At 46.2% G+C, this 22945-nt stretch overlaps 2 protein-coding genes and 1 long non-coding RNA gene across 3 annotated transcripts in view; 2 read left to right on the top strand and 1 right to left on the bottom strand.

Moving 5' to 3' along the window:
* METAP1D (methionyl aminopeptidase type 1D, mitochondrial) overlaps window positions 1-12548 on the top strand; it is a 108115-nt gene extending 95567 nt beyond the window's left edge. Inside the window, exons 6-10 of the mRNA XM_004450035.3 lie at window positions 2821-2984; window positions 9654-9751; window positions 11018-11065; window positions 11916-11994; window positions 12125-12548. Coding sequence (XP_004450092.2) covers window positions 2821-2984; window positions 9654-9751; window positions 11018-11065; window positions 11916-11994; window positions 12125-12203 — 468 coding nt within the window. The 3' untranslated portion in view covers window positions 12204-12548. The remainder of the gene's footprint in view (window positions 1-2820; window positions 2985-9653; window positions 9752-11017; window positions 11066-11915; window positions 11995-12124) is intronic.
* LOC131279193 (uncharacterized) lies at window positions 962-15545 on the bottom strand. Its single transcript, XR_009186563.1, has 3 exons — window positions 15102-15545; window positions 11914-13848; window positions 962-2962 (listed from the first exon to the last, which is right to left on the bottom strand). It is a non-coding gene; the product is annotated as an uncharacterized lncRNA (long non-coding RNA).
* Window positions 15546-16124: 579 nt separating this feature from the next.
* On the top strand, window positions 16125-21430 carry DLX1 (distal-less homeobox 1). Its single transcript, XM_004450036.3, has 4 exons — window positions 16125-16648; window positions 17066-17760; window positions 18396-18595; window positions 19732-21430. Exons 2-4 carry the CDS (start codon window positions 17448-17450, stop codon window positions 19984-19986), a joined length of 768 nt encoding a protein of 255 aa, XP_004450093.1. The 5' UTR covers window positions 16125-16648; window positions 17066-17447; the 3' UTR covers window positions 19987-21430.
* Window positions 21431-22945: the final 1515 nt, after the last annotated feature.

Raw genomic sequence — 22945 nt, 5'->3', positions numbered from 1 at the left:
CCTGTCATTATCTTACTCTGTCATTAGGGGCTACATTGGCCTGTGTGTGTCAGTCTATTTGGACAGCAACTCTTTTGCTAGCAGTGTTCCCTAGATTTATTAAATCCCTGAAGGTAACGCTGTGTTCCATTTCTGGTATAGAGAGCCTTGAACTTGAAGCATACAAGCAGAGTGGTTTTCTCTGTGAACTTGTTTTCTCCAAATGGTTAATGGCCTTTCTTTTAAATAACAAGCTTAAGTAATTTAAGATAGGAACTTGCAATTGTAGAGGCTCTAACCTTTTCTAATATTCCTAGCCTTTCAGCAGTCTCAGGCTTGGATTATCTGTACTTTGGCCGTTCATTTTCTTTAAAAAAAAATTGGATTATGCAGATCATAAATTTTACATATCTGGTGATGAATAAATAAATTTAATTACATAAATTTTAAACATTTACTGAGAATTAGGTGAAATGTTCAGCATTCAAAGAAATACCATTTTTCCTAGTGAAGAAATATTTTTAATAAGATATTTTCTATCCAGACCATGAAACCTTAAGTAGGGATGGGAATGAGGTGAAAATAGGCACACAGCAGTTGAATTCAGTCAGATTGTTAGTTGTTTAAATTAATTCAACCTTTTTTCTTTGTATCAATTTGTATGAGGATATAGCCAAAGACTCTTGTATTGCTAATATTATTTCCTATATCATTTTGTCCTGCTAAGAATACTTGAACATTTACTCCACATATATCCTATTGGTATCTTTCCCACTCTGAATCATGTAGAAGGAGGAGTTTTATGGAGTGTGCCTGAAATAAAGTGTTTTTCATCACATACTTTTCTTTTGGATTATGCCTGGCTTTAGGGTTTTACATTTATGATCTCGTCTAATCACCCCCTAATGAGATATTGCTGCTTTGAATGATATCAGCATACTCTTCCCTACTGTTTCCAATGTGTTCAAAGAGAATATTCCTGTTTTAAGTTACTTGAAGACTTTTAATAAAATATTCCATTTTTAACATTGAAATGATTTCACATTTGCAAAACTCATAAAGCAAAATGAAATACTTTCAAGCGTCTAGAAATGTGAAGGAGCCAAGGAAACATAGAGGTAAGTATCTTAAATTATATTTTTTAAGAAATATAAGGACTTCATTAACAGATCCTATACTTTATCAGAAAAGACTAACTGCATTTTACAATCATTGACATATATATATATATCACAAGAAAATAAGCTTTTCTTCCCTTGAAAATTGAATGTTAAAAAAAGACAATGCAATACTCATAGTAGATGCTCAGTAAATATTTGTTAAATGAAGTACAAATCAAGAATAGTTGGTGCATCCAAATAGTAATTATAGGTAACTGCCACAGACTTTCAAAAGTATTTTATTTACTTGTATTGAATGTTTCAAGTAGTCATTTGGAAAGCTAACAAATAATAATATGAAGAGGTACATAGAGATTTTTTAAAAGTGTAAATTTTTACTTAAAAAGCAGTTATATAAATTCAGTTATAACTTTTCAATAACTCATTTTAAAAATGTATATAATTGTATATAAAAGCAAAATTTGTATTTTCCTGGATTGCAAAAAACTGTAAATGGGAATAAATATACTAAACACTACTCTATTGCAGGATAATCAAGGCAATTTGCTATAATAGAGAAAATACTCAATTAGAAGCCAATATTGCATCATTAATGTGGATCTACCTCTATATTCTGCCACTAAGTTTAGACAAGTTACTTGTCTATGCCTAAGTTTCCTAACTTATAAAGTGAAGATATAGTAAAGACTTTTCCTTCTTGCTTTATGGAGTATAGGAAAATATTTTTTTTAATGCAAAATTGTATACAGATTTAAGACATTAACTCAGTATCAAAACAGGCAGAAAGAGAAATATATTTTTATAAGTCTTTGCCTCCTGATTTATGAAAAGGAGAAAGTGAAAAATAAGTACAGAGGACTAATTTATGCAAATTAACCAATTCCATGATCCATCAAAGGATCAATAATCAACTGGTCTCCTCTGCCTTCTACATTTATTATAGTGTTTGATAATTATTGATTTTTTATAATGAATCTGGTGTCTTCCAGGCTCCCACAGGGCCTTCTGAATCATGGAAGACTGATAAAATTATATTTTGTATAATTTTCTCTTAAGCCTCTTTTGTTATTCTTTAAAAATCCATGTATAGTTTTGTTTTTTTTCTGTTAACACTTTGATATCTGAAACATTTGAATAAGATTTCATCTCTAGACAGGATTTTTCTATAATATATATTTTTCCTATATTGAACCACTTCAATTCTTGGAACTAAATTGTCTGTCAGTTATAGTTGATATATCGCTCTTATTTCTTCTCATCATTATATATTACTTCCAAGTGTAGAACTGGTAAAATAAAAAGTCTATTAAGCTTTTAAGACACTGAAGAAACTTTTCACCATGTGAAATACTTCTTGGTTCTTTAAACCTCTTATGGTAATTGTTGGTCAGTGTCTTTGGTTACTGATTTTTGCATATATAGTTTTGTCTTCTCAGAAATAAAGTAAGGAATCAAAATGTTACAACAGCAGTGCTAATCATAATGCTGAAATAGCCACACTAGTCACCTTTTTATTTTAAAACCTTGCAGTATCATTGCGTGACTCCATCATTTATTCTACAGGGTTTCAGTATTTCTATTCTTTTATGGGTAAATTTGAGAGTAATTTTGCAAGGTTGAGACACATGATTCTACTAAATAACATAAATGAACACAATGTGTACTTTAGGAGAGTAGGTTTTAAACAAGAAAATATTTTTAAATTTCTCCCTGTGTTTAGGTCTACTGTAATGGCTACCATGGAGATACTTCTGAAACATTTTTGGTGGGCAATGTGGATGAATGTGGTAAAAAGTTAGTGGAGGTTGCCAGGAGGTGTCGAGATGAAGCAATTGCGGCGTGCAGAGCGGGGGCTCCCTTCTCTGTAATTGGAAACACAATCAGGTAAGCCTTAGACTGACAAGTAAAGGGAGGGTTGGCAAATGGTACAAAGGTTATTGGTGGCTCGGTAGAAAGTTGATGACATGTTTTATGATTTTGAACCATCATTTCAGTCTGATATCAGTGTGTGAACTGCCAGACTACAACATTGTTCCCTAGGTTTGAAAAAAAAAAAAGGTTTTTAAAAAGTGAATTATACCAGGGTTAGCAGAGAAACTTATAAGAGCCACACGCAATATTTATATGGCTGCTTTAGTTGTAGCTTGACACATTGGTCTGTAGTGTTCCATTACTCAAAATCACACCAAATATGTAAGAAAGTTCCTAAAAAGGGATTAGCACCCCAAGCCTTGGGTGATGAGGCAGGATAAAAGCTAATTTTATGAAGAAATGAAACACAATATCCTTATGATACAAAGATAAAAAAGTGTTAGCCCAAGCAAACCTTACTTTTCAAATTCGTGGATTAGCAAGCAGCCTGAAAGGGTAATCTTCTGTCTTTTTTTTTCCTCTGGCCCACGTTTCTTGTAAGCCATTGTTTATGTTCCACACACTATTCCAATGCTTGCTTTTTAAGTGTATGTGTATTTTCTGAATTCAAGACTTTTCTTTGTAATCTGTTGCCTACTTTTAGATCTTTTTTTCCCCATAACTGTGTTGAAGTAGACATGCAGAATACGTGTTTTCATTTAAAAGTAACACACTTTGTTAACGATGATCACATTGGTACCCTTTAAAGTACTGTTCTCATTAATATGAGCCATTGAATACTTCCCATTTGCCTAAAGGATGGAAAGCTTAGTCACCTTGAAAAGATGCTGCCTTTTTTATCCGTAAGCCTTCAACTGCTTTAAGAAAAAAGGCAGTAAAATATCAGTTAAATGTATTTATAGCTTTAAAAATATTGTAACAGTGTCTGAATCAAACTTTAGTAAAATCTCTTTGGGTTATATCTGAGAAGCTTTTATTGAAGACTTTGAGCAAAATTGTGTTTTTGACAGTTTTAAATTATAGGCTAACTAGCCTGGGAAAAAAGGATAGTGTCTCTCTGTTCTTTCATAGGAAATGTTGAATCAGACCCCTACTGGGAAAAGAAATTTAATGCATATCTCACTATCTTACTGTCCATGAATATAATAGAAATGAATTCAAAATGCAGTTTTATTTTTGCAAATGGGATGAGTCTAGAGATGCACCTCATATTTTTGAACACCTAGGGTTCAACAAATTTACTGGTGGTGCTCTTGCATTTTAACAAAATTTATTCTTCAGTAGAAGGGGGCAGAGAACACTAGATTCTTATTCAAGCATTCTATCGAGCTCTGCATTCATGGCTGTGTCTAAAGGGCATGTCAGCCTTTGATTCTCTCTGAGAGGTAATTATCCTTTTCCTGTCACGGAACAACAAATGATAGCTAACTACAGAGGCACATTTGCAGTAGTCACATTCATCAACTGCAGAAAAAAAATTCAATTTAATTGTGCAACACAGCTGCACATGGGCTTTTGAGCATTTCTGTTGTTCTCCCTGTCTCGCTATTCCTCCCTCCAGATCTATTTTTTAAACTTTTTTTCTGGTTATTTTTTCCCCTTTTTGTCTCTTCTTCCATTTTTACTCTCTGTACTTTCTTGTTAAAGTAATTTTCCTTTGTGGCTCTCATTCTTTTTTCCCCATTGAAGGCTATGAATGTAGAAAATTATCACAATTACTCATATAATTGAGCCTCTTTGTAGCAAGTGCAACTCCAGTAGCCTTTCTCCATCATGAAAATGGTTTCATTATAGGGTTTTTCATATTCTCTGACACCATCTACACAGAGGAACAGGCGTGCAGATGAGATGTACTAGGAACAGGCTAGATCAGTAAGGTCACAGTAGGAATAATTAGCTCTGCTATGGAAAGAGCATCTAGGCCTTTTACTGCTACATAAATGTACTGTCCGTGGCTTTTAGTCACAAAAAAACTTACTAACAAATGGAGCTCCCGCCTACTACTTTGAAAAAAAGATTTGTATCAACACTACAATTTTCCATCATTAAGACTAATAACACAGAGCCTAGTATACATCAAGGGGAATAAAAAGAAAAATCTCACATTCAAGTGGCGGCTGGGTGCTGACCTTTGTTCCCTTTTTTTGTGTACGACTTAACTCTTTACAAAAAAGAGCCACACGCCACACCAACATGCAGGTGAACTCCAGCTAGTACTAGCAAAGCATAGCATTCAGCTGGAAAATCTGATAAATCTCCATGCAGGATAATGCATTTCATTACATATTCACTACATTAATTCTAGCTACATTAAAAAAAAAAAAAAAAGAAGAAGAAGAAGAAGAAGAGTAGAATTGAAAGTGACATTGGATTTTAGCTATCTGGATGCAAAGGTCAGTTTTCGCAGAATATGAATTTGCATGTACAAACTCCTTTGAAATCCAGATCAGTCCCAACAACTACACTTACAAAACTATGAGGAAAATAATAGACAATGAATGCTTTACTTTTACCCTAATACACCTCATTATTTAGATGGCTTATATCTGCCATTGAGGAGGAAACTGGCCCTGATTCTAACAAATGTTTGTTCTGTTGTGTTAAAGCAGTTTCTGGACATCTACTAGTTTTGCCTTTTCTTATTCAGGCAGTCTTAAGGGAATAAATAAACAATCTCCACCTTTAAACCAAAACTAATTTGAATCATTACAAATGGAAGGTTTACCAACATCTTTCAACTCAAATCTGGTTTTTCTTAAGATAGTCACTATCTTTCACAAAGCCTGCCTCTACTGATACACCATGAAAAGAATATTCAGGCATCTTTTATTAGTATTATGTTACCTAAAAGCTAGAGATTTTTATTGGAAATAGGAAATCCTCCTCTGAAACCGAAAGGATAGGATAATGTCTCCAAAGAAGTGTGGACCAAAAATAGTTTATTGAAGAGTTCTCTCTGTACCCTTTTGCTTTATGAGGGATCACTAGTGATCTTTAGGTTACAGTTATTTTATTCACATTCATTTGCTTTAAAATATTTCTAAATCTGTATTTTTGTAATATCTCTAGATAATATGATTTGTACATATGAGAATATAAGGAATGTATAGATTCATGCATCACAAATATGTGACAGTTCAAGCAAATAATTTAAACTTATAGTTGAAAATGTCGTGATGAAAGTATCAATAAATGGTTTTTAATGTTTAATTCATAAGTATATGTTTTGATATTAATTTAGAACAATATAAAACAGATTTTTAAAAATAATCTCTTTCTATTAGATTATGCACATTTAAACAATAAGTGGCTCAGGCAAAATAAGTCATTTTAATGTCATCTGTGATGGATTTTTCTTGACAGCTACTGTAAATTACAATTACACTGCTTCTCTCATCACATGAAAGTAAGCATTGCAATAAATTATCTTTTATTTCAATCCATCATGTCTGCTTTTCAAAAACAGAAAACCTCAAATAAAAGTTGAGCACTATTGTAAGAAAAATACAGTAATTTGTGATCCAGTTTGAAACAAAAAAAAGTACTATTCTTTTGGGAAAACAGTTGTTGGCTTTCAAAAATATTACTAATTTTACTTAAACATTCCTTCAGCAGAGGGAATCCCTGGACTCATTCATTCCTTCAGTTGAAGACTACGGCTTAAAATAAAAATCTAGAAAGCTTAAAGTGAAATTCCATAACTTAGAAAATCAGGTGCCACTTGAGAGCCTTTCATTAGTGCTACAACCAACCCATTTGGAGAGTAGTGTTTTTTGGATTTGTGTAAACATGGTAATAAAACTATTTCCATGTACATTTTTACTTCTTAATAAGAATATAAACCTAAACGTAGTACTCCTCTACCCTCTGGGAGAATGTATTCTTAGTCATAAAATGTAGTCAAAATGTATTAATTTATCTAAACAACATTTCAATTGAGTACTGCTGCTTTTATGAAAGGAAATTAAACTTAAGAAAATGGTCACAGGATGCAATTCCTTAAAGATTTCTCTTTCAACTATAAGCTATAACTGAGACATTAACTATAACAATACAGTATCATTTAAAAATAAGCTCACGAATGACATTTATATACCTCTTTCCTCCTTACCCCTCCTTGCGCTCCCCAAATATTCTACATGAAGGGCTGTGAGTCATAAATGTACTTCCAGCTCATGGGTAGGTGTCATACTGTCTTACAGGATTTTTAGTTTCAGAAATTCAGAACAGCAGAGCCAAAACCAGGGGAGCTCTGTTCAGTAGGTTTCAGAAGAAGAAAAAAGAAAAAGAAAAAAAAAGGCAGATTTCACCAGTGGCACACCAGGGCAAGAAGACCCTCGTACTCTGTAAACGTTGGTACTGGGGAGTGACTGCAACATGTCTTGGGCACCTCCTGCCCACACAGCTGTTTCCGCTTTCCCCCAGCACACCAGTCAAAAGGAGCATGCATGCGCCACCTTCCCATGCCACAGTAGGGTTACCGGCACTCGCCTTCCTGTTAGGGAGGGGAATTTGCTAAAGCAAGTCACTTGGATTGTCTCCCTGAAGTAAGATTTAAACCCTACAACCAGGTAAATAATCTTGTGCTCCCAGAGTATCCCAAAATAGTAGATGGACATGATTTTAAACAGTAATTAAGAACATTAATGAGATTTTATCCCTGTTAGTCCCCGTAAATATATGTTAAAAAAAAAACTAACTACCAATGCAAAAGGAAAATACCCTGAAAAGCAAACATAGGTCTATACTTAGCTCCTGGAAATCAAGCCCTGAGCCGGGCAGATGATGCTCAACCAAGGAACTAAGGGAAATTTGTCCTGTTCTTTGCCGCTTTCCACCCGGCTGTGAAATCCTCTGACCTTTGCATCCATGACACACAAATTCTATGATACAACCATAACCAGAAGTTCTAGCAAAATCCAGAGAGTAAATTGTTGTAGGAGAATGCACTCAAATATCTTTAGCCACTTAGTAATTGCACAGCTTCTTTTATGAAGAGGAATGAAAGGTATGAGGGGGGAGGGACCCCATACATTTTTTCAGAGTGGGCTTTCTCCTTGTCCTCTCATCAGAAATTAAAATGAAGATTGCCATTGTAACACACATATAAGATGTAGCTGTGATGCCTGCCAATCATATTCTTTAAGAAAAAACAACTTTTTTTAAAGAAAAGGAAATAGAAGTTTAAGATAAATGTTCTTAAAATCATTCAAGTTTGTTGAGATTGAACTAACATAATTTAAAGATTCAAGTAGAACCCACTTTAAAAAAAAAACAAAAAACCTAGAATATGTCTTATTTAATAATCTCTCATCCACATTCTATCTATCCTCAGTTTATATACAGAAATTGTGTGGTTCAACCAGAAATGCTGTGGAAAAGATGCCATATTTCTGTCCCTAAGTTCAAAGACACACAGAAATAGCCATAGCCAAATAGAGCAGCTTAAGAGATTAAAAAACATTTTCTCTCTTTTTAAAAATTCCTGTCCCCAGTACATGCATAGCTTACCTATTTCTGTACTTTCAGTAACATGTAAATTAAATCTGCATGGAAGGCTGGGTATATTGACATCCTGGTCTGAGTGAAGATATCTTACAGGTCTGGAGACCAAGGTAAAGATGTTTCGAGAAAATTGTATAGACGTGAATGCTCATAAAGATGCTGGCTAAAAGGCTATTGGGTTTATATTAAGTTAAACCTAGGATCTGTTGGAAGCTAGAGTTTGGGATCTAAGGCCTTTGATTTTGTTAAGATTTAAAATAGTCACCCAAAAAATTCCCAGTCCTTTGTTATGGTTAGTTAGAATTAGGGGTGTTATGTCCTTCATCCACATAAAAATATAAATTGTTAATGGAAAATATGTTATCTTTCCAGTGCTCCCAGAGATAAACATATTCATTTGATTTCAAAAGGAGATTTTCAACTTTATAGATGAAAACTTTAGGGTTTGGTTCTATGTGTTACATTTCACTTACATAGGATAGATGAAACCCCAAACATATGCAAATAAAAAGAACTAATGAGACATTAGGAAGTAGACACTGCAATATTAGCTTCTCTTAGCATGGCAATGATTAAAAAGTGTTCTTTATGAATTTTTGCTAATGGTATAGGTCTTGAGTGGAACTCTCAAATCAAAGTTTTAGCGTCTTCTGGGAATATTGACAAAGCAGATTAGAACTTTTGTGTAAGTGTATCTTGTGTGTAAAATGTATAATGTTTTGAAATTGGCCAGAATAAAATGAACCATAGCAGTAGGAAGTCACATTTCTAGACTGAATTTTTTTTTTTCTCTGTCTGGTTCCCAAATTAGTCTTGCATAGTCCTTTTGCTGACCTGCATTGTATGTACACGTATCTTGGTTATGTGTATTTCTTCTGTGTATGTGTACCAGCCTACTCACTGGTTGTCTAAAAACAGCTTTGTTTGAATGTTGTACTAAGGTAAATGAAGTAAACTACCATATTAGATGCATACCTTCTAGCTTCATATATCTAAAGGGAGTAGTTATAAACAACAGCAAAATTAAAATTATTCCAGAATAATGAAAGCGTAGTAACGTTATCTTGACTCTAAATGTAATTGATTTTTTTCTTAAAGAGTATTTTGAAGTGACAAAAGTGTTATCTAAGTATGCATTAAAACCTTATTAAATCTTTTGTTTGGTCAATTTTAAAGCTGCATAGCTCATCAGAATGATTTGCAAGTCTGTCCGCATTTTGTTGGACATGGAATAGGATCTTACTTTCATGGACATCCAGAAATTTGGCATCATGGTAAGATCGTTACTTTGGAAGCTATTTATTAAATAGAATCAGGATAAGGCAGTTTTGTTCCTGAAGCTCTTCCTTTAACTTTCAATCTCCATTATTATCCTTTTGGTAGGAGGGGTAAGGGAGTGGCTACTTAATCTTACCCAGCACATTACTGTTATGGGATAAGAGTCGAGCAGTTTCAATCCCAAAGCAGGTTTGTTTTGTTTTGTTTTGTTTGTCTTCTCCTGAAGGGTAAGTGGCTGGGAGGCACAAGGGATATTTGTCTAGAAAAAGTTACTGAAAACAAAATGCCACTCCATCAATATCCCAGCAGCATGCTCATATGACTGTTTTGTGTTTTTCTTTTCCTACCCCCTTTTCTTACCGCTGACTGTTGTGGTTAAATTTCATTATATCCTACACAGCGTTGACAGCTGATGTATTTAGCAGCATGTACTCTTCAGTGATTTCTGGATTATACCCACCCTTGTGTTGCTTCCCTAGAATCTCCTGTTTATCCTTGGTTGGGGGTGTGCCCCTACAGTGAGAAGGCAGGAGTGGGTCAGAAGAAGTGGACAGATGCAGGTCAGGGTAGGAGGCAGGTCTATGGGGTGCCCCCTAAGGAGGGTGCACACCTGGACAGGGACCAAAGGAAAGTTGGTCATGGTTCTTTGGTTTGTCCACTGGGGCTGGGCGTCAGTCCCTGGAACCCACCCCCCTGGAGACCCAGAAGGCCAGAACTCCCTATGGGCCAAGGGTCAGAAGAGGTCCAGGCAGGCATATGAAAAGAACCTCTCTGCCCTGCACTGGACCTGGAGTTATTTCGCAATTCGAGGACACCCTGCTTCAACAAGAACCCCAGGAGGCTGCCCTCCAGTTGCGCCTGCGCCCCTGGGAAGCCTTAATTCTTTCCCTTTGCAGTGGGTAAAAGGCCTGGACCTGGACCAGGACCCAGCGAGGCCAGGATACCTGGCAGCGGGTGGCCTCGGGACCAGAGTATCAGAAACACCCAGGCTGCTCCTACCGGCCTCGGCGGGTCCCTCACAGGGGCCCTGACGCTGAGCGCAGACTTTGAGGCCCCAGAGCCCTGTGTTCAGCTCCAATTCAGCCACCACCCAGGACTCCACCCTCTCTTCCCTCCTAAAAGAAAACAACCTAGTTTTTGTTTTTGTTTTGAGCGGCACAATTCCCCCCACCCAACATACCCAAATCTGATTCTCTGTTTCCCCATTCCCATCCCCTCTCCTACTACCCAGTGTTTTTGTTTTGTTTTGTTTTGTTTTGCAGCGAATGACAACGATCTGCTCATGGAGGAGGGCATGGCATTCACCATAGGTCAGTGCTGGAGTTCCTCTTGAGAGAACCGTAGCCCCTGGCGGAAGCGGAGGCCTAAACCGGGCAGTCGCGTGAAGGGCTAATAAAGCCAATCAGCGTAATGATATAATTCGGATGCATAGTAAATCTGATTAAATAATATCCTCGAGCCCCATCTTCCTAAATCAGATACTTACCGACACATTTGGGAGACGGCAGCTGCCCAACCTCTAATTCCGTTACCAGTATAATGTGGTGTTTTGTTTTTGTTTTTGTTCCCCCTTAACACCCAGTAACTAGAAACGATTATGTCCCTTGCTCCTTGTCAGCAAGTGGCATATGCTCTCTGGTGGGCCATTTCTGGCTGGTGGTGTGATTGGTGTCACCACCAGATTCCAATCACCCAGGGCCGCGAAGGCAACTTACTTCTGACTGTGGGACTTAATGAAGAAGCAATTAGAGTGAAATAAGAAAATTGTTATTTGCTGATTAATGAACATTTTGAGCATGTTTTAAAAATTCAAATATTTTTTTAAACTGGCTGGTACTTATAAGAGTGACTGGTGTTTGGATGGTTATTATCCACGGGGTCCTAATTAAGGCTTGATTAAGGCCCTCCTTTCTCTAAAAAATTACGAACTGGGCAACTTCATACATTTTTTAAAGCTGTCGCGTTTCCTCTTCCTACTGTTTAGTTGTTAGTATACTATGTAAGCAACATCAATTATCAGCTTTTACAAGATGGCAACGTGAACCCGTGGGGGTGGGGGCAGGCGGGAGGAAACCTTATTCTAGATTTTGATAATCAGGCGAAACAATGTTTGACAAGAATCTGATGAGGTCACTGCAGTAAATATTTTCCCACTTACAGAGCCAATCATCACCGAGGGATCCCCTGAATTTAAAGTCCTGGAGGATGCATGGACTGTGGTCTCCCTAGACAATCAAAGGTGCTTTCTTTCTGCCCTGTTGCTTTAAAATTGTTTGTGACGGGAAGGTTTGTCCGACGGCCCTGGCGAGCTGCTGCTGCGGGCCGGCGGGCGCTGGCGCGCTTGCTGACCGCCGCGGTGTGTGTTTCAGGTCCGCCCAGTTCGAGCACACAGTTCTCATCACGTCGGGGGGCGCGCAGATCCTGACCAAACTGCCCCACGAGGCCTGAGACACGGCCTGAAAGGCGCGGCCGTCGGTCGTCTTTTCCCCCTAAATTGTTGAAATCCAACTGGAGAACTTTGAGAAGAGACAATTGTACGGCAGGACCCCAGATACCTACCTAACATTTAGCGTCTTGGGAAAACGCGGTGTGGACTGGGGGCAGTTGAGGACTCAGATCTGAAGCCCTACGAGGCCATGCAGATTCAGAAAGCGGTCCTGGCGCTCGGCTCCGCTTCCCAGCGCAGGAAGCGCCTTTGGAGCGATGCGTTGGAGAGACGAGGGACCTCCGGGAGGAGCACAATTTTCTTTCCCTTGTCCTGACTGCCGGAGTAAAAAGCTTTCATCTCTTAAACCTATTGTGACTGCGCTGTGTCTCCGACGGTTACTTGGGGGAGAGGGTGGATGGTTAATTTTTGAGTCTCTGAACTTTTCCTACATGCGCGCGCCGGGGGCGGGGGCCGAGCTTCGCTGTTAGCCGGGAATTTTTTAAAAAGTCATTTTCTCCCCTTGTGGATTCCACAAAGGCTGGCCCCAAGGGCTCTCTCAAGGATCAGCGCCTGCCCATCAGCCCTTCGGTTTATCTCCCCTTCTCCAGTTTGCGGCGAAAAGATTAGCCTGCCAACGGAGGCGTCGGTTACAAACTTCCTCTTGGTTATGGATCTTGGGCTTGGACCTTTTGCATTATTTTAACAGCACAAAAATAAGACTTTCTCGGGTCCCCGGCGCCTTCCTCCCCTGCCCGCGTCCATCCCCGCGAGGGCCATCCCAGAGATGAAGCTTTAGGCATCGCCGCACCACCACTGCCACCACCGTATGTATACACACACGCTAGACAGTTTGCTGCACTAGGATTTCCAACTTCGGTCGCACCCGCCCAGATCTATGCGACGTCGGACCGCTTAGCCGGTGGTCTAGCTCCAAACCGACCGCATTCCATGCGGGTCCTCTTTTGACTGGCGTCCGGACGCTGCAGGGCCCTCGAAGGCCAGTTTTCTGGACCTCCCAGAGGATTCCAGGGAGAGGCGGTTCCGGCACGTTAGAGGGCAAGGACCCAGTGGGCCCTCGCTAGAGCTGGCGGGTTTAGCTCGGGTTTGGCTGGCAGCTCCAACCCGCTTCAGAAGCAATACACCTGAGGGCCCACCTGTGTTTCCCCAGGCCCGTTACTGACCGCAGCACCCTCCCTTCCCTTGCGCCCCCCACAGAACCTGTTCACTCCCAGGCTCAGGGAGGAAGGGGTGGGCCTCTGGCAGCCCACGTGAAAAGTTGTCACCTCTGGTTTTGGTTTTAGGAACAGGTTCAGTCAGCGTGTCCAGGTGGTCAGTTGTGCAAAGTCGTATTTCTGCTGAAGAGGGTTTTCAAAGTTGCCATCAGCTAACTACAACTTGGGGTTGGGAGGGCCAAGGAAATGTGGGAACTTGCAGTTGCCATGACAGGTGGTGTGGGTGGGCCGGGACCCAAAAGTCAGCTCATCTTTGTGATAGGGAAGGGGTTGGGGAACTGAGGCCAGTGAGCCCTCAGGGCCGTGTGGCCAGTTGGAGCTTTCCCCTGAAGCCTGGACTCTCTTGGTGTTCCCCAGCCCTCCAGCGGGGTTTCTTTGAGACTAAGGATGCAGATGTTTGTAGAGGTGATTCCAATTCTACTGGCTTTGAAAGCTAGAAAAGACAATGGAGGGGTTTAGGATTTTCAAGGTCCACAGGCAAACTTTCGGGGTGCTAGGGAGTTGGCTAAGTAAAGACTCAGAAGAGGGAGAGGAGGCTAAAGCCTGGGGAGAATCCGCATTCTCTAGAGAGGAACAGGACCCAGATGGCCTTGAGAGAGGTTTGCCAAAGAATGACTTTACTTCTCTGCAAGAACAATCAAATCTGGGGATCTGTTTACCCCGAGGTTCCCCAAGAATAATTTTATTAGGACCCCAGGATTTTTACCAGGCACTGAGGTAAAACGCTGCTTGTGCATCAATTATGTCGAGGTGGAGGTATTTATGAGACACGTTTATAATCCCATTTATTAAAGTGACTAACCTAAAGTTTAAACTATAAACACACACGACCAGTACCAGCCAATATTCCAACAGCTCGGTAGGAAACAAACTTGAATTAGAACGAACTCTGTTTAACACTCTTTGAGGTTGAAATTAGGAAGCAGTTATTAAAATACCTCTTCCACATCTCCTCGCCCCCTCTGCCAGTAGAATTGGCCCCAAACTTCGTCCCCTGGCCGCTAGGATTCCAGCCACACTGGCTACGGCTACACCAACGGACGCGAGGTCCTGGGAGTGTCTCCAACGGGTTCTACTCCGAATCCGGAGCTCTCCGAATAAAAGGGAGAGTTGTTTCCTCTCAGAGTTGACAAAAGATCTAAGCAGACCAGAGTTTCAATACAGGTGTCGCCTCAGCAGTGGGGGAGGGGGCAATCCACTCTGGGCTCCTGAAGGAGAGGTTAAGCTCGCACGTTCAGAAGCAAGCCAAGGCTGGGTGTCTAGCGACCGGAGGAGGGCCCTCGCTCTCTGCGTCTCCCCAGATCTGCTTCTCTGGGGCTAAGAAATAATTCGGGAGTGTAGTCACTCCTCAGCCCACAACACAGTTCACTTCTAAAATAAGCAAGACTCTGAAACGTTTCCCAAGGGGCGCGTGCCGAGTCTTTGTTTTCCGGAGCCAACTTGGTCGTCGGTGCCGCGAAAAGCTCGATCCCCTCTCCTGACTCGGAGGGCCAGAGCACCCGGAGGCCTTCGCGACGTGCGGCCGCCTCTCCTGCCTTCCCCCATCCGGAAATTCCCGGGAATGAACTGGCCCGGGGCGGCCCGGTCCTTGGGTTTTCTCCCGCATCGCCTTGAGCCCCGGGAGTCATTAGCTGTACTTCTCCTGGCTCCAACCCCGACCCGCCGCCCGCCGCAGCGATCACTTACGTGGGCAGGGCCCGCAAGGCGCGCGCAGGAGAGCGGGGGCCCCGGCAGCAGCAGCTCGGCGGGGCTTGGGCGCAGGCTCCGTACTCCACACCCAAAAACAGGCGCTAGGAAGGAACAATTAAAACCGCCAGGGCAATCAGCATATTAGGAAACCCTAGTGCTCCGGGGGGTTGTCTGGTGGTAGAGTCATTAGCTGGTTGTTGCTACAAAGCCTCATCCTGCGGATCGGTGATTAAGAAAAAAAAAATCATTTAAAACGTTAAACGTTGGCAAACCCGTTATTGGTTTGGAGGATTTTTTTTCTTTTGTTTTTCTTTTTGCTCCAACCACGCTGCCTGAAATATTTCTGCCCCCAGCATCGCTCCCTCAAACCAAAGAAGTGAGAATTCTGCGGGCAGCACCGCTGCTACAGAAGTTAAGAGAAAAGCCCCCTCCACTAATATCTGTAACGACAGCACCGATGTAATTTGTTTTGAATGTTCATTTTTATTGGTGTTCCCCTTTGCCAAAATGTGCTTGATTACAGAGGTTTGTCCTGTGATCATTGCGCGCTCCAGACAGGGGAAGGTGCAGCGGCGAAGGTTCAGCTCAGGCCAGATCAAATCCTCGGCTGTTTAACGCTGAAAGGCTGCATGTTGCTATTAGTGTTAAATATATGGCTAATTATGCGTATGAAAATTAAACATCAGTGTTATGCTAATGGGGCGCCTTCAGCTGCGGATCCGAGCACTTGAGACTACCATTTAATCAAATGAATCAGTAACTAATACATCTGCACGTGTGAACTTTCACAAGATCATTTCCCCGTTCCCGTCACACCGCTAAATTATGAAAGAAATAATTATCAACACTTTCTAATTACCTAACAAAGTAATTTGGGATTCACCGTGGGGCTGGTGGGCTGGGGAACCAACAGCCCCTCGCAGCCAGCGTGGGGCACGCCACTCCGCGCGGGGGTGGCTGTGTGTAGTGGGGGGGATGGGTTCTTTTGTGCGCTTTTCTGTCCCTAGAGCCCCAGAAGTTAGAAGGCGCGGTGGCAGCTCTTGCCTCCACCAGCGCACTGCCTTCCACCCACCCACCCTCCCTCAGACCGGATGTGGTCCGCTTCGGCCCCCAGGCTGGGGGGGAGATATCCTGGACTCAGTGGGAGACGTGCAAACACACTGATATGCGAGCCTACCACAGGCCTGGGTTTGCCGCTGGTTTTTTTTTTTTTTTCTTTTCTTTTCTTTTTTGGTGTTCCCCAGGGACTCCTAACCCCCGGGTATTCTCTCCAGACCTCACTCCGGAGGCCGGAAAGTGACCAATTGGCGTCCGCCGCTCAAGCAGAACTGAGCCCTCTGGCCCCTGGAAGGGAAAGAGAGGGTGCGCGTCGGGGGCCGGGAGGGGGGATGGAGGCGCGGTCTCCTTTCCCGGGAGAAGCGCGGTGTCTGGTTCTCCTCGCGCAGGGCTTTAGTCAGACCCGTGCAGCCTGGCGCTGAAGTGGCCAGCTGGGCCCGGAGAAATGCGAGCTGGCCCCGGGAAGCGGCGGCGCGGCGGCGGAGCGAGTAAGTTCGCCGCGGAAGGCCCACACCCGCCCCCAGGGATGGGGCAGAGCCGTGAGGGCCCGGGCGGCGCGGCCAGCAGGGCACTGCGCTAGGCACCAGGCGCTCGGGAGGACGGCGCTCGGTTCGCCGCCGCGGGCTCCCCCCAGAGCGCGACTCCGCGTTCGCGAGGCCGCGGACGGGCTCCCGCACCGCCCAAGCTCAGAGCCAGGCCGGGTGCGGCGGCGGTGAGGAAAAGCGGCCCCGGGCCCCCGGCGCTGGGGGCGGGAGGAGGGTGGGGACAGCAGGGGACTGGGCGGCGGCGCTGAGCCTCTGGTTGGTTTCTGGGGAGGAAGGCGAGCCCGGGAGGCGGGAGGCAGAGGAGCCGCCGGCCGCGGAGGTCCTGGCGCGGGCGCCGCAGACCATTGTGCGCCCCGCAAGGCGCGCTCTGTTGCAGAGGAGCCCCGGCCGGGAAGTGTGCACGCGTCTCTCCCGAGGCCCAACAGCCTCTCCCGCTCTAGTCCAGCCGAGCCCGAGCACCTCGGACCAATCCTCTGTGATTATGCAAGACATCGGACCAATCAGCTCTTCCAGCTTATGAATATTTATGACCTTGGCTGAGTCAAAGCTTTGAAGCGAGTTTGGGGAGCTCGGCAGCATCATGCTTAGACTTTTCAAAGAGACAAACTCCATTTTCTTATGAATGGAAAGTGAAAACCCCTGTTCTGCTTAAATTGGGTTCCTTCCTGTCCTGAGAAACACAGAGACCCCCAAAAGGGAAGCAGAGGAGAGAGAGACCTAGACCCAGACCCCGCGAGAAGAGATGACCATGACCACCATGCCAGAAAGTCTCAACAGCCCTGTGTCGGGCAAGGCAGTGTTTATGGAGTTTGGGCCGCCCAACCAGCAAATGTCTCCTTCTCCCATGTCCCACGGCCACTACTCCATGCACTGTTTACATTCGGCGGGCCACTCGCAGCCCGACGGCGCCTACAGCTCAGCCTCTTCTTTCTCCCGACCGCTGGGCTACCCCTACGTCAACTCGGTCAGCAGCCACGCGTCCAGCCCTTACATCAGTTCGGTGCAGTCCTACCCGGGTAGCGCCAGCCTCGCCCAGAGCCGCCTGGAGGACCCAGGTACGTGCGCCCAAAGGGGAGAGGGAGAGGAGGAGGTACGAAGGCAGAGAGGGAAGGAGAGAGAGAGGAGGGAGAGGGGGAGAGAAAGAGGTGGGGGGGAAGGGCGCTGAAGTGCGGAGGTTTCGGGTATCAATCTATGGATCCTTGTCATAGCAAAGAAATTAAAAAAAAAAAAAATCTACCCAACTCGCAACTATCCAGCCAAAGATAAATCCGAGAGCGTCCCCTGGCACTGGCTGGGCCTCTGGGCGGCTCCGTGCGCCGAGCACACAAAGCCCCGCTGGAAAACAGAAACCCACATGTGCACGTATTAGTCTCGGTAATTATTTATTGCGTAGCTCTATAAACAATGTATGCAATTAAGGGTAATTAAACCTCAACTACCGTCTGCAAAAATAGCAAACTTTCCCTGCAAAGGCAGGAGCCGCGCGCCTGGGAACGGCCCCAGACCGCCTGCAGCGGCCCGGGGCAGACCCTCGGACTTTGCGGGATCTTTTCCTGGCTTTCGGAGTTTCTTGAGCTTTCTCTCCCTCTCCCTGCCTCCACCATCCCTCGGTAGCCACTCGCCTTTGGCTCCCTACACTAACGGCGACCTCCCACATTAACAACGACCCCCGCTTCTGCTGTCCCTCCAGGGGCGGATTCCGAGAAAAGCACGGTGGTGGAAGGCGGTGAAGTACGCTTCAATGGCAAGGGGAAAAAGATCCGCAAACCCAGGACGATTTATTCCAGTTTGCAGTTGCAGGCTTTGAACCGAAGGTTCCAGCAAACTCAGTACCTGGCTTTGCCCGAGAGGGCGGAGCTCGCGGCCTCCTTGGGACTCACGCAGACCCAGGTACCTAGCCGCTGTCCCTCCGCCACGCAGGCTTCCCGCGGCCGGCCTGCGCCAGGGGCTTCATTTCCTGCTCGCTGGGCCTCCGGGTCCGGGGTTCAGCGTGTGTGTGTGTGCGCGCGCGCCTCAGGGTCGGGGTGTCAGGGTGTCTTTGTGCGTGTGCGCCCCTGGCTCTCAGCGTCTCTCCTTTCTCCTTCATTCTCTTTGCCCTGACTCTGTCGTTGCGCTCTGCACCCGGCACTGCCTGCCGCCCGGCCCTACGTTCCTGGACAATCTGATTAGGGCGCAGGAAGGATTTCCCCGGACGTTTTGTTTGGGAACTCTGAGGTCACACGTGCCTGAACAACTGGAACAATAGACGTGGGGCTAATCCCTCCTTTGCTTTTAAAGTGTGGCTAATCATTCTCGGCCTCCGCTTGGCGTCTCTGTTCCCCTCCTCCTTCTCACCGGGTTGAGGGGGATCCTTTCCTCCTAAATCTCCTTTCTCTCACCTCCTAAATCTCAGACCCTGGAGGAGAAATGGAGCCTTCCCTCCCGGATTTCTCTAAGCCCCTGGGCGTCCTGACCGCGGCTGGCGCGGGTTTTCAATGTCCAGGCCGGGATTTGGACAGAGCTGGGGAGAGCAAAGAGACCCTAAGGAAATGTTGGTTTGAATCCAAAGAAAAGTGCAACAAAACCCTGCAACTTCCTCAGCCAGATTCCAATTTACCGGCAAAAAGGGATCGTACAAAGAGAAGGCGGTCCGCTTTGCAAATAAATTTCCTCCGCTCCTTCCTAGGGTTTCGATTCTTTTATTGATGTTGGTATTGGAGTTGCTGGCGCTCGGTGTTCTGCAGGCGCTGGTCTTCCGCAGACGGTGGCCGGGGTCGGGCTGAGGGCCTGGCAAGCGCAGGAAGGCCGGGATCCCAGCGCGCGGCTCGCCGCCACGCCCCCTGGCTCTCTGCGGGCGGCGGCGGCGGGCGGCCCGGCCTTCGGTTCTTATTGGGGCCCAGGGCTCTGCCCTTCCGGCAGGGAGCTGCCCAGTTGCGCAGGGCAGCGGGCGTCCTCTCTCAGTTGTCCCGCGGCCCCCTTCTACCCCCCTCGCGACCTCGGTGGCTCAGCAGCCCCAGCCCGAGTCACGTTGTTGTCCGCTCTTGCAGGTCAAGATCTGGTTCCAGAACAAGCGCTCCAAGTTCAAGAAGCTGATGAAGCAGGGCGGGGCGGCTCTGGAGGGCAGCGCGCTGGCCAACGGCCGGGCCCTGTCTGCAGGCTCCCCTCCGGTGCCTCCCGGCTGGAATCCCAACTCCTCGTCCGGAAAAGGCTCAGGCGGCAGCGCGGGCTCCTACATCCCCAGCTACACGTCGTGGTACCCCTCGGCGCATCAAGAAGCTATGCAGCAGCCCCAGCTCATGTGAGGTTGCCAGCCCGCACCCGCCCGCCTCCTTCCCGCCTCCCGGCCCGGGTCCCTCCCGCCTCCTGGTCCATCCACCCCTTCGGCGCGCCCTGGGCCCAGAGGAGAAAGGCTGAGAGGGAAGGCAGAAGGGACAGTGAAGGCAGGACGCTCGCCGCCTCCTCGGAGCCTTTCCCGGCGCCGGAGCCCGAGCCGGGCTTGGGACTCGCGCAGACGGCGGAGAACTGCCTGGGAGCGCCGCCGCGGGGAACAGCCGCCACAGCGAGCGCAGCCGGCCGGCCCCGACCCGCCGGCGCTCAGCTTTGTGGGGCTATCAGGAAAAACAAAATGTAGAAAAAAGCAAAAGCTCTCTTCTGTCCTGTCTCTTGTCTTCTTTTGCTCTGTATATCTGTGCGCTGATGAAGTCGAGGTCCTCGTCCGTCTGCTGTCCTCGTTCTGTGGCCTCTGCCAAAAGTCACCGTAGAGGAGCGGGAAGCAGTCCGCCGCAAGTCCGATTCGGGAATCCTGGGACGTTTTGTTCTTTGGGATGTTGTCCTGGGCTTTGCTGGCCACCTGTGTAGCTTGTTCGGGAATTGGGGGAAATTGGAGGGAGGGGGTCTTATTTATTGAGAAATGGACATCGCCTGAGGTTCAGCGTGCCGGCCAGCTTGCAAGTCCATGGGGAGCCCCAAGCGCTCTGTCCAAACGCACCGTTTACTTTAAACGCACCGGGATAAACCATAAGGAGCACGTGGTGATTTTTAACTTTTACAATAACTTTTGTACTTCGCTGGTATGAACAGGTTGGAGCCGAGTGATTTGCATTTTCCTATGTCCCGTATTATTGAAAAAAGAAGAAAGGAAAGAGAAAGAAAAATGAAGATAAGGCGTTTTTTTCTGTCTCAGGAGGAACGCTCGGTCGCTTTGCCTGGACAAGAAGGAATATTCTAATTCTCTTTCCGAGAAAGAGAAAAAGAGAGGACCAATTGGCGGCAGAGAAACAGGCAAGCGTGAGCCAGCGCCCTAATTCCAGAGGGCTTTAAAGGAAGACAAGCAAAGCAGCTCTGACACCATCCCCAGAGGCTCGACCGCGGAATAATGCCAGTCACCATCTTGAACGCACAGTCTCCAGTGCAGGATCTAATCGCTGTACATATTATTGTTGTTATTAATTATTATTCTTGTTATTATTATTATTGTTCTGTAAACATGTTGCACAAGTTTAGCCTTTTTCCGTTCCATTGTGTGTGGCTGTAAAACCCGATGCTTTGTGAAATGAGAATCTTGACATTTTACTTGTGAACTTTGAAAAATGTGGTCAATTAAAATCAACCTTGTTTTGTGTTCTCTATGTCAAAGTTTAGTTTTATATTGAGAATGTTAACTTATTGCTTTGTATCTGGGGGAAAAGAACTTTGTAAATAAGTTATAAAGTTTCTTTGAGACAGTAAAATTATGGTTTCGAGAAAGAGTTGCTGTCTTGTGTGATGTGTCGGGGGTACAGGAGGCAGGGGCGGGCTCCCACCTCTGGGAACAGGTAGCGTGAGGCAGGCAGCGTCTCACCCGGATAGAGTGGGGCGCCAGGTCCGGGATACACCAGGATAACGGCTCAAGGCTGAGTCCACGCCTCTTGCCTTGTTCCTCACGACTCCCAAAAGGTCTGATCCCTACCTGAGTTGGAAGGGAAAGGAAAGAGAAGCTGGCAAGACTTTCAGGAAATAAGAATCGGTAACAGGTGCCGTGGGGCAGAGCCGGGGTTCAGGAACCTATGGGACCTGCAAGGCCGACCGAAAGGGGATGAAGGCAGAGTTCAAAGGCAGGCGGCCTGTGAAACTTGAGTGTCCCCCACGCCCAGCCACCGCGCGGGAGGCCTGGAGGCCTGGAAGCGGAGACTTCCCCCTCTGCCCCTCGCCTCCGCCCCCATCCGGTCTCTCGGCTCTTGCTCACCCCGAGGGCGCTGGATCCCGGCGCGGAAAGGACTCCGCCAGACGCCGGGAAGGGGCCGGAAGGACATGTCTGTCAGGCTACCTCCAATCAATCAGGGCGCTCCGGGGGACGGGAGATATTCCCGGGAACCCACCAGGGCCCCTTCCCAGCCAGTTTACCCGCCCAGGCCCATTCACAGTAAGGGAAATCCATTCCCGCCTAAGGATGCAGGGCTCTTCCCTGCGCAGCCTGGAAATGGTGGTGGCAAGGAAAGGATCCGCGGGCTCTGCTGACTGCAAGTCATGCCGCCTTCCTCCACCCACCACGGGCCCGAAAGTGCCGAGGCCGGGTCTCCATCTGGGCACGTACCGCCTAGCGCTCTGATCAGTCCCCGCCAGGAGAAGGCAGGCTCCGAGTAACTGGAACAAGCAGAGTTCCCCCTTCAGTCAGTAGCCGTGCACCCTAGCCCCAACCCCAGACCCCGCAGCTGAGCAGAGGCTGCTTGGGAAAGCCACGGACCCGGTGGGTTCCACTGCGCTTCCCGCTTGCCGCGTACCCGCCTTTCGACGCTGCTTCCCGCAGGGGTTGGCCTTCCGCCTTTGGGGGGCCCTTTCCAGCGCTTGGTGGGGAGCAGAGCGGGGAAGGCAGTGATCTGTGTTGTGACAAGCACCCATTTTTCAATTGGTGCTGGTGAAAGATCAGATTCGCCGGGTCCTTCCGACGCCCTTTGGGAAGGGGCGGGGGAAGCGGCGGGGGGTGATGGAGGGGGCTGAGGAGGTGGTGGGGGATGGAGCCGGGGACCTCGAGGCCCTTTCCAGGCTTGAGATTGGGAATTTCCCTCTCCCTTCGGCCCCAGAACCAGGAGAGCTGGTGGGGTAATCGGGTCCTCGGTCCTCGCAGACCAGGTTGCGGACCGTCGCCAGAGCCTCAAACCCTGAGAGAGGAAACCGATCTGCCCCGCCCGGCTCGGCGCCAGAGCAGGTGACCTGCCTGGCTTACGTTTCCCCTTGCAAGATGTGACTTTCCTAATGGGGAGGTTTGGGCGGATTTCTCTCCTG

Source organism: Dasypus novemcinctus, chromosome 7 (genome assembly GCF_030445035.2).
Source record: "Dasypus novemcinctus isolate mDasNov1 chromosome 7, mDasNov1.1.hap2, whole genome shotgun sequence".
In the NCBI taxonomy this organism is placed as follows: domain Eukaryota; kingdom Metazoa; phylum Chordata; class Mammalia; order Cingulata; family Dasypodidae; genus Dasypus; species Dasypus novemcinctus.
This window is presented reverse-complemented; position numbering and strand designations above follow the sequence as displayed.